The sequence below is a fragment of the Montipora capricornis genome, chromosome 8 (genome assembly GCF_036669925.1).
Source record: "Montipora capricornis isolate CH-2021 chromosome 8, ASM3666992v2, whole genome shotgun sequence".
NCBI classification, from domain to species: domain Eukaryota; kingdom Metazoa; phylum Cnidaria; class Anthozoa; order Scleractinia; family Acroporidae; genus Montipora; species Montipora capricornis.
In genome coordinates, this window is record NC_090890.1 from 42,063,718 (window position 1) to 42,075,092 (window position 11,375).

The following is an 11,375-nucleotide window of genomic DNA, read 5'->3' on the forward strand; positions in this document are numbered from 1 at the left end:
TTTTTGAACCTTGTACAAGATGTGCTTGTACAACAATCCAACAAAATGAAAAGCATTTTCTTTGCATGAATAAATCGAATTGTAAATCATTTGCACCACAGACCTTTTGATAGTTACAGGCCAGACCCACAGTACCCAAAAGTCATTTCTGTTATTTGTTTTAGTACAGGCCATTTTACAGTTGTTTGTTCAGTGTCCTTAAGCCTATGAATAGCTGCGAGGCTGCGGGTGACCTTGTATTGATATAGACCTCACTGCTTTTAGCGTGTTTTGGTTTAATTCTAATTAGTTTACATTGACATTAGAAAAGCAAAAATGTTTGTATCAAAGCAGGGTGGGTGGCAGCCTTGCTTCCATTCTTAGGTAGGCCAGGTAACTTAGCTACCATATTGTAAAATGGTCTCTTGATAAAACTTGTGAGTTTTGTGAATGAAAATTATTATTCTCAAAAGTTAAGTCACATCAACCTAGAGTCTTTTTTCATTTCCTATAGCAGTTATTAGTCTTATGCACTTATCGGTGGCCAATTTGCAGGGATTGACCCCAGGGATATGCATATATACAGGCATGGTGCGGAATTTCTTCACTTTTGTTGCCTATTTTAAGCTTGGAAGGGGGATTGCATTGCTTTTGTACTTTCTCGGCTGGATCCCCAGGAAAAGACCTCTGACATTTGTAACAGCGACTGCACTTCTGTGATCTTGAAAATGAACGACTGTTGTTTCTGCAAAGACTGGGTGTAAACTACGGTACAGATTTCAAGATGGCAAGTGAGTGTCAGCTTTATGTCATTGTTTTGGAAGTGCCTTGAAACACTACACTTTGTAACTTTTAAATTAAGGCTTTACCTGAAAACCATGCACTGTTGCTCAAAAAATATAGCATACTCTTGTATCCCCAGGGAAAGGGACAATGGTCCCTTTTTGTGGAGAATTATTGTTTTGGATGGTGGATTTGTAAACATCGTTGTGCAAATGCCTGGGGATTTCCCAGGGTCATCCCCCTAGGGTGGTGGCTGATAAGTGCATTTACTTGTAGTCATTTACATATAATTACAACATGTGTTGGCGAATTGATGTAATTTGTGTGGGTGTCAAACAACTTAAGTGTAGGCGAATCACCATGTGGGTGAAATGACTTGTGGCTGAAACGACTTAAGTGTAGATGAATGATTCACCATGTGGGTGTTCAAATGACTTGTGGTTGAAATGACGTAAGCATTGGCAAGGGGTAGAGCAACTTTAATTCATAAACATAAATGTTAACCACTGTAAAATAGATTTGTCAGCTGACTTTTCGAACCCCAGCCCTTCGTAAGATTATTATTGATTCACTATAATGAAGAGCTAACTCTTTCTTTTAGTGTCTGGCTCTGACTTTTCCTTCGCATGCACAAATTTAATTTTTCATTAAATTTTTTCATTACTGTTTTTCTTAATTTCCCTTTTCATGTTTTTATTTTAAATAATTAATGACTCTTATGGAAGTTACACATAACTTATATTTACCTGGATCAAACAAATGTTGCCAGGAGCTAATTTTCTAATCTCCTTACTATTAATATCAGTATTTGTCAGTGCCTGGGAGAGGGCCACAGTATTGTTATTTTTATTCATTAGTATCGCATAGGGCAGCTGTACATGATAAGCAAACACAGCCATGAACAGAGTGAACAAGGCGAGGGAGTCCATGTGGTGAAGAATGAGCCATGTGAAGATGAAAAGTATGGTAAAGGACAGTTCACAGAAAAAAGGGTTTATTTATCAAGGTACAGTACAATGAATTCTTTGAGTCTTTAGTTTGACATAATGTGTGTCTCCGAGGTATGAATTACTTTACACATAATATGCAGTGATTGAGAGGCCCTGTTAACAGGAACAATTTGGCACTCAAATAATATTGAGGGAAAAACTATGCTATTGTTATGAATAAACTTAATTAATCATCTTTGCTTTATTTTGACAGCCGTCTACCATCATGGATGCGCTCATACATCCCAAAAATATTTTATGTAGAAGAAAAAGCGTGGAATTATTATCCTTACACAATTACAGGTCAGGCTTTCATTTCATCACGATGAATTTATTAGATTATTATTCAAACAAGACTGTGCCAAGTTATGATAGACTTTTAGTTTTCCTATTTTATTTTTATAAGTTTTGGTTGCTAATGTATTTTTTGCCTGTCATTGTTTTTGTAAGTACTACACACATTACTCTGTTTACTTCTGTTCAGTGTAAATCCACATCCAGACGTTCCACCTTTAGTGGCTCATATTTGAGCTTGAGCATTAATCAGCTATTTTGAATGTAGTGAACCATCATCAGCTCAAAATTATCAGATTCTTAACCAAAAAATTTTAAAGATTAGTCAACCTCAAGGTCGTCATTACCATTTTGTGGATCTTGAGGCAAATTGGCCAGCATGTACCATTGAAACCAAGTCTTGATTTCCTCAAGATTGTCATTACCATTTTGTTGATCTTGAGGCAAATTGGCCAGCATGTACCATTGAAACCATAATATTAATAATAGTGAGGATAATACATGTACAGTTGTTTGGGTATAATTATTATAAGAACCTTATCCCTTATACTTTGGCTCTAATATATGTTTGTTTCTATTTCTTTCATCTCTTGTGCCTGCAGAATATTGTGTAAGTACAGAAAAATTGTTAGTATCATTTAACCTTTTTTAACCAGATGACAATACTTATAATATATGTCTCATGAATTTAATTTATTACTTTAATCTTGTTTTCCATTCCAGTGTTCTTTTCTTCCAAGATTTTCAATAAGGATACGAACCAAGTATTTTAATGACAATGGCGGTAAAGAAAATGTATGTATTCAATTATTTTATCCAGCCTCTCTGAGTTAGTATAGTGTATTTAAAGTGGTACTATGATTAAAAAAAAAAAACACTTTCTTTTTTTCTTCAGATTTTGAAAGTGTGTTTGCTTAATTAACACCTGACTGGTGAAATTTTGAGCTTTGATTTTTATCAAAAGGCTGTTTACTTTGGGTGTAAGTTTTAGATTTCATGGTCCACCATTACTCATGTTAAAACGTGGGAAAAATTACGTCATTTACACACTAGCTTAAAATTTCAGCATGTAAATATGCAGCTTATTATGAGTTTAAAAGTCTGAAAGCCTGAAACACATGCATTGTATTTTAAACTAGTGAGCTTTTGACATATCATTAAATGAGAAAATATTTCTCTTTGATCTGAGCTCTCTCAAGATTTTGAAATTAGAAATGGTGGACCATTAAGGACGGTGCCTACTATTGTTAATTTGCGCATACGTTCTGCGCATCTCCAGATAATCGGATTTCCTATCGCCGATGCTTACTAATGCAGGGATATTTTTGCGCGGTTTAAAACTATGCAGATAAAGTAGATCTTCGTAAGTACTCTTGGTATCCAAAAAGAAAATTGGGGGTAACCATGCATTCTTAAGAGATAATTGAGCTTCAATTTAAGAAAGAAAGCCATGCATTGCTTTGTATTTTAAAGCTTTGTACAAATGTTGTTCATGAATTATCTTTGAAAAATGGGTGGTTACCCCCAATCTTCTTTTTGGATTTTAATAACAGTTGTTAAGAGCTACCTTTCCTGCATAGTCACAAATCGGGGCAAAAATACCTTTGAATTAGTAGGCACCGTCCTTAAATAGGAAAATCTCAGATAACATAAAGGCATATTTTGAAATCAAGACTTGGGTCACTCACTTAGTGCTTAGTTAACATACCATAGTTTTGAAATCCAAAGAAAAAGAAGAATTGATATTTTTTTAGGTCATAGTAGCACTTTAATATTATAGGGAATCAAGGAACCTGTATGTCATTTTCTAGTTGGTAGGTTTACTCTGATAAAATTTTCTGTGATAGTAATAGGCTCACAAGATGTAGGACGTGTTTGGCTTATCTCCATGAAATTTGATCATGTCGGGAAAGGAGTCCTGAGAACTGGACTGTTAGTAGTGACTGACATTCGACAACCTTAGCGGAAGTGATCTTCAGAGTCAAGTGATGGTTGGAAATTCAAATGAATGTAGTTATACTCTGGTCTGTGTTGTGATTGGTAATGGGAAACATGTGATTGGTTGTGAGGATGGTGAGTGGTGATTTGTGCATTACGATCCGGTTTGTAACTAAGTGAAGGTTGCAGTAGGTTTGTAAGCTGAGATGAAAAAGTTGTCTTGCAGTTTTTAAAGGTTATCTGTTAAGTAATTGTTGTGCAGGTAGAGGTTGGCAACTGTTTAATTAATGTAGTTTGTTCTAAGTTTGTATACCAGCTTTCATGTGTAAGGTGCTTGTAACAGTTGTACAGTAGGTTAAAAGCACTTAGCACAGTCCCAGTCGATAGTGTGTTCTGTTCTTGAATGGTGTTAAGCAATGTTGTTATTGAGATCACCACTTTTAGTTGCATGCTTGTTTGTGTTATGTAAGATGTGTGTTAATTTGGGTGACTTGCTGGTTTCACCAATGTCAGTGGCCTGGCAATTGCAGCATGTGATCTTGTATACTGAACCCGGTCTATTCTTGGGGTCATCTTTGTCTTTGACATGGGTTAGTATTGTAAAGTCGTTAAATTAGGTTGACAAGCTCTACCTCCCTCTTACTACACACAACTGTTTTCTCTCCTCTTACAAATCCACTGCGACCTTCACTTACAAAACCAGATTGTAATGCACTAATCACCACTCATCGTCCTCACCAGGAATCACATTGTGTTTCCCACTACCAATTACACAACAGACCAGAGCATCACTATATTTGTTTGAATTTTAAACCCTCACTTGACTCTCAAGATGACTTCTGCTCAGGTTGTCAAAACGTCAGTCTCTGCCAACAGACTCCCAGTCCTTCTCCGGACTATTTTCACCCAGAGAATCAAATTCCATTGAGGTTTGTAACTCCTGGGTTCAAACCATTTTCTATTTTAGTGTTTGGCTTATACTACAATTGGGTATCTGCCCCATAAATTATCCTTAAATTAGGATAAGTGGTAATTATCCAAATTTGTGTCTGATTTTGTTATAATCCTACTGAGTGGTTATTAGATGTGTTTTGCAATGACCCTGGAGCTATGAACAACATGGTCTTGTCAGTAATATCTGGGTCAAATTGGATCCAGGGTCGATTCTAAACCAGATTAAATGTCATGGCAACCTTCAAGTTTTTAGCCAACTTAACCCTAGAATCACAAAAATCAGCTACCAAGTTATAATACTTGAAGCTTTGCTTATATTGTTTAACAACCTCTGCATCCTACATCCACTCAAAGACGTCCCATTCAATTAAGTCTAATTAACATAAGGTTCTGACTTTTTTCAACTGTGCTTTCAGTGTTTTGATTTAAGTGGTGAGATGCTTGAATCTAGGGAAGTTGTGGATGTTGATATTGCATATGATGAAGTCGCAGAGAAACATTATATTCCAGAAGAGGTCAGCATTATTGTTAACTTACCAATATAGTTATAGAACAGTTTTTGTTACATAGATACTGATGAAATACTAGGAGTTTACTCCTTACTAAAAATTATATCATACCTTCACCACACACAGTGGTATCGTTCACATGAGGATGTGTTATCATAGTAGCTAACACAATTAGCCACTAAAAAAGCACTCTTCCCCTTCATTACTTTTGTGCTGTAATATAATTTAGTGTTCTCTACCATTTTTATGGCTCAATTTGACGTTATCATGATCATTAATTTTGTTTTTCATAACATTCATATCGTCTTGTTTCATGGTACAAAACATGCATGTTTTAGCTGTTGGCTACCACTTCTTTGCCATTTTGAAAATGAATAGTTTAAACAAGTAAATTGTTTTTAACTTGGACGTCTTGTTTGCTGTGCTCACTTGTGTGAGGTGCTAGATCAGCCCTTGAACATAAAATTTGTATCCCTGCATGGCCATGTAACATCCTCTACATCTGCCAACATCATGAGTGCAACAGTGGAATATAGTTGTCAGCCAAACATCTGGTTCCCCATCATAAAGCTTTTGTGCCCCATCCCTAGGCCAATGCAAACAAAAAACAATATTTGTATGACAACAAATTATATTTAACTTGGAGATGCCGCCTTCTAGTGAAGTGTTCTGGTTAAAAAAGATGATAAAAGTAAAGGCCAACCATAACCTCAGTCGTTTGAACTGAAAGCAACCAACAACCATCCATTTATTTGCACAAAATTGGTAACCGCTGAAAGCATATGAAAGCTCCTTTTGAGAGCTTGAAACATTAAGAATGGGTTACATCAATACATTTTTGTTAATTTGCTTAAAAGGATTGTAGGTATTTTAAATCAAAGAAGACAGGACGAGGTCCTCTTGAGGAGGGTTGGAAAGTAAGTGAATCAGCTTCAGGTATGAAAATTCTGATTTGGTGCTTAACACTTAAAATCGCTTGACTTTATTTTAATTATTTCATTTCAGGATAATACACAGCCAATCATGTGCTCGTATAAGCTAGTATGTGTTAGTTTTGATGTCTGGGCTTTAGCCTCAAGAGTAGAATCTTTCGTTCACAGGGTGAGTTGCAATGCTGCGCCTTGCTTGTGAAGGTCATTAATTTTATGTTCTTGCATTATAAGAGTGTCATAATACTTCTGAGCTTACATTTAGCAGTGACAGATCCAGTCCACAGTTGTTGGAAGGATGCACAAGTGTCATCCACAGGACAAATCACTATCTCAGGGATACAACTCAATAATTTACTGGCTTTGAATTTGTCATCTTTTGGTGGATTTTGCAATTCACATTTTGACAAACTGAGATTAGATCTAGAGTCTTAGAGGTTGGGTCCCCTTTGAATCTACCACTGGTACTCAGCTGTGAAAGAAAATCTAAACTGGTTTTAGTTTCTGTGAGTTCAAATTACCTTATCTTAAGGTTTTGTTACCAAGAATTTCAACATTTGCAATTCTGGGGGTCAACTGTACATTTTTATCCAAGTAGAGGATGAAACTGATAATGACCTGTGAAATGGTGTGCTGTAATTTTTTAATGTTGTTGTTAGATTATTCAAGATGTTTTACTTCTTGGTCACAGACAAGCATTTGCATGGGTTGATGACTGGATTGGTGAGTAGTAACATAAAAAAGACCTTTATTTAAACATGTGACACCAGTGAGCCAATGAAGGCTCGTTGCAAAAGTGTGCATGGTTAAAGGGGCTATGTCACGCAAAAGTGATGTAATTTCAGGACACCCAAAATGCCTAAAAAGTAGAATAAAACATTGCAATAACCACCGGATAAAGGTCATTCTTGCTCAGAATCATCATTACCACTTGCAAGTTTTAAACTAGTCTAGTGATTAAATAATTATTTTCCCTAAACACCCTAAAATGTGACATAGCCCCTTCAAACAAAAATAATAATTCACAAGAATATAATAAAACATGAAAAAATTGTAATTTACAATAGAAATTAAATCAAAACCTACAGTATCTCCCTTTGAAATATTTTGCGCAAGACTTCATCTGTTTAAGCTGAAGCAAGGGTATCACAAATTCAATCTCATTATCAGAAATTTATTTGGGTCTTTTGTGTTTGTGCTACTCGATCAGTAATAATAATTAAATTATTTTAAACTTCAATGATCAAAGATTAAAATTGATAATTAAGTAGTTATGAGACTTGATTAGCAATTGCATATGGAAATCTTTATTTTTGACAAAAACAACAATATTTTCATTGCGATTTGTTACCCGCTCTGTCAGTCAGGTGAATGGGTCAGCTCAAAGCTTTGTTTACTGTTTCAGACATGAACATAGAAGATGTGAGGGACTATGAAAAACATATGCAGGAGAAAACCAACCATAAAGTTGGGGCGGAAATTTAATATCAATATGCGAGGTTTTTTAAAATCTATGATGTTCAAGGAATGTTTTTTATAAAACAATTTTGACAATAGAAATGCATTTTAGAGGCATGTGGAATGTATTATTAACAGTTGAACTGCTGACCATGGAACCTGCATAATCATTAATTTAATATTTTAAGACTTCAAATTTTTGCTAGGTTCCACAAGCTCTGTGGTCTGCTGTTCTAGAGATTAACCTTCCCTGAAATTAAGTTTTACCTTTCAGTTGTTTTTCTTTAACACAATGCTGAGGTTTTCAAATCAAATAAAAACATGTACGAGCTACAGACTTGGTTGACACCAATTTCATCCCTAGTTTAGTTGCTGAAAATATGTCTGTTAACCATGACAAAGTATTGTTTACAGGGAAGTTTATCTTAGAGTTTGTAACCGTCAACATTTTGTTAATAAGATCAGGGCTTAGTTTTATAGTGTGTGTGAGCTTGTACAGAGGGATCTTTTAATTTTATTTAGTCTTAAAAATGTTATGCAACAGCATTCATCCTTGTATTTATGTAACTAGAGTAAAATGTAAAAACCCAGAGTAAGACATATTTTAAATAAATTTTACATTTGTTTTGAAACAATGAAATCTCAAGCCATAGCTAATTTACAGGAATGTCATTTTCACACAAACACTTTTCATATTCAAGTTTTAAGTAATCCGTAGTTGTGTGTGGCAAAAAGTAAGTTCAACAACTGTTTAAAGATTGTAATATTTATTTTTTCATGTAAAAGAGGAAACAAATAAATAATTAAAAGCAATTTTTCAGAACAGAGGTACAGTCAGTTACAGCTGGGAAACAAGGGGATACAAACTCATGAATATGATAAAAAGAATTTATTGTTGTCAATCTATAGAGAATTTTCAAATTTGCAAACCAATCAACCTAGGGGTGGGGTGGTGGGGTTCAGGGATGACCTCCCACCAATGTGGCCTGGGTTTGATTCCCAGACTCGATGTCTTATGTGGGTTGAGTTTGTTGGTTCTCTACTCTGCACTCAGAGGTTTTCTCCAGGTACTCCAGGTTTCCCCTCTCCTCAAAAACCAATATTTGACTTGATTTGCATTTTTTGTTAATTCAGTTTACAATGTCCCCAATTAGTGTTCCAGCGCTAGAACGACTATAGGCACTTAAGGATGTTCACGCACAAAATGTTCCCACATACAGATTTTTTTAAAACTTGCCACGCAGAAAGGTAATGATCTACTTTTGCCAAAAGGGGGGCAGCGAGCTCGTTTTCGAGATCATGAGGTGCACTTTTAGAAGATTGCGTTACTTTAAGACGATCTTAGCTTACAACTGTCAGCAATAAAAAAGCTACATTGGTGAAATTTAGATCAGGTAAACATACTCAATTATTCAACTTAACTAATATAACTAAATTAACCTTTGCAGCTGATGTCTTTTTCTGAGGTGAAATAGACCATACATACAAATACATATTTGTTTAAGAAAGAAAACTTCAGTCATAAAAGGCAAAATATTTGTAACTTCTCATGCACACATCTTTTTGTTTTTTGTTAAAATGGACAAAATCAGAAATGGAAGTGATCTCCGGAAAGAAAAATAGGGATCATGGAGCATTCAAGAGAGTAAAATCGCTGCGAAGTTCTCAAAGCGATGGTATATTCACACTGTCACGTCATTGCGTGACACTTCCGAGAAGACCTGGGTCCACAGCTATCCCATGGTGCCACACGCTTTCACATTTCATTCTTGTGGCAAAGTTTTTTGCCTTTAGCATCATGTTTACCTTCGTTGTCTGTGATGCATATGCGCAAACGTCCTTAAATAAAGCCGGGGGGGGGGGGGGGGGGAGGGGGACTCCCATATGGAACAGACGGGGATGCTTGACTGAAATTTTGAATTTAACCCCTAAAGGAGACCATCTGGGCGTAGCTCTAGCTTTTTGTGACCCCTAAAGGAGACTAATCTGGGCGTCCAGAATTAATCGTGTAAATCCAAAATTTACACCCCTAAGCGAGACGACGAGCATCCCCGTCTGTTTCATATGGGAGTCCCCTTGGATATTTCCTTTGAAACATCAAAAATAGTTACCTGTGAACTTTTGTCTTGTTATAAAATAAAAGGAGTTTTAAAAGTGAAAGCTATTTCCAGCATTTGATGAATTATTGTTCAGTTATTGTGCATTTTTCCTAGCAACTTTCAGAAAAATCTTCAAGATTTCATTCAAATCTCGGAAGTTTTAAAGGGGAATTCGAATACTCATTTCAGTCTTGTGGATACTGGTCATGCATGACATGGCTTGACTGTAAAACAATGAACTCAGCAACATCCAGGTTCACTCAAAATGTGCCCCTTGACCCTTCCTCTCTTGAGAGCGAGAGATATAGATTCTTGTCTGTCCAACGGCAGATGATTTGTTAATTGGGGGCGCTTTGGGTGTGAATGGGTTAGTTAATCATGTCAATTAACAAATAGATTCCATGTAGCCGTGGGTCTGTTCAGTAATAGATCACAGATGACGTCAAAATGTGGTAAGAACAAAAAAGTGGCCAGGCGATAGCCGAGTGTGTCTCTGATGTTCTTACCACATTTTGACGTCTTCTGTGATCTATTACTGAACAGACCCACGGCTACATGGAATCTATTTGTTTTATATAATAAAGAATTAAACTTTATTCGCATAAAAGCTGATGGTGACATCAATCGTACGTCTGTCCTCTAATAGATCATAGGCAAGAACCAATCAAAATCCGTGAATAACTTGGGTTATTATATAATTGCCTATAGGTAACACTAATCATGAAGGGGAAGGTCAGTTTATGCTTTGGCAGTAAGTATGTTGGCATTCTTTACTGGTAATAGCCCCCTAAACAAAGCTGGTCTTCCTGCATTGAGAGTATTATGTGGGAGAAAGTCCTACAAAGTCATGCAGGAAGTCAGGAGTGGGTCTCTATTATATTTTAACAAGTGGAAGCCTGAATATGCTGTAATGTATCTTCCAGGTAAAAGAGGTATTCAACATTTTCACCATTTGAGTTTTTGTGGTTGACTCAATAATAATAATAATAATAATAAAATAATAATAATAATAATAATAATAATAATAATAATAATAATAAGAAGAAGAAGAAGAAGAAGAAGAAGAAGAAGAAGGAAGAGGAAGAAGAAGAAGGAAGAAGAAGAAGAAGAAGAAGGAAGAAGAAGAAGAAGACGAAGAAGAAGAAGAAGAAGAAGAAGAAGAAGAAGAAGAAGAAGAAGAAGAAGAAGAAGGAAATTCATGATAATAATAATGATTATTTAATGATTATTATTATTATTTTTAGTAGGGCATCTTTCACACCACTGTGTGTGGAGGTTATGGGGTTCATAAGCTTGAAATAATATTATTGTCACTTTCAAACTAAGACAAGTGTATCACTAATGATCTTCCGGTAATAATGGCCAGTTACTTAAACAATGAATATACTGGAATGTACTCTCTAGCAGAGATAAAAACAAAGCATCACAGATTCCAAGCATGAA

General features: G+C 35.7%; 1 protein-coding gene across 1 annotated transcript in view; it reads left to right on the top strand.

The window, feature by feature from the left end:
• Positions 1-8,656, top strand: part of LOC138059260 (cytoplasmic phosphatidylinositol transfer protein 1-like) — a 9,789-nt gene extending 1,133 nt beyond the window's left edge. The window contains exons 2-10 of the mRNA XM_068904824.1: positions 1,620-1,768; positions 1,966-2,054; positions 2,648-2,655; positions 2,769-2,840; positions 5,354-5,452; positions 6,304-6,363; positions 6,452-6,547; positions 7,035-7,098; positions 7,781-8,656. Coding sequence (XP_068760925.1) covers positions 1,620-1,768; positions 1,966-2,054; positions 2,648-2,655; positions 2,769-2,840; positions 5,354-5,452; positions 6,304-6,363; positions 6,452-6,547; positions 7,035-7,098; positions 7,781-7,860 — 717 coding nt within the window. The 3' untranslated portion in view covers positions 7,861-8,656. The remainder of the gene's footprint in view (positions 1-1,619; positions 1,769-1,965; positions 2,055-2,647; positions 2,656-2,768; positions 2,841-5,353; positions 5,453-6,303; positions 6,364-6,451; positions 6,548-7,034; positions 7,099-7,780) is intronic.
• The last annotated feature ends 2,719 nt before the right edge of the window (positions 8,657-11,375 follow it).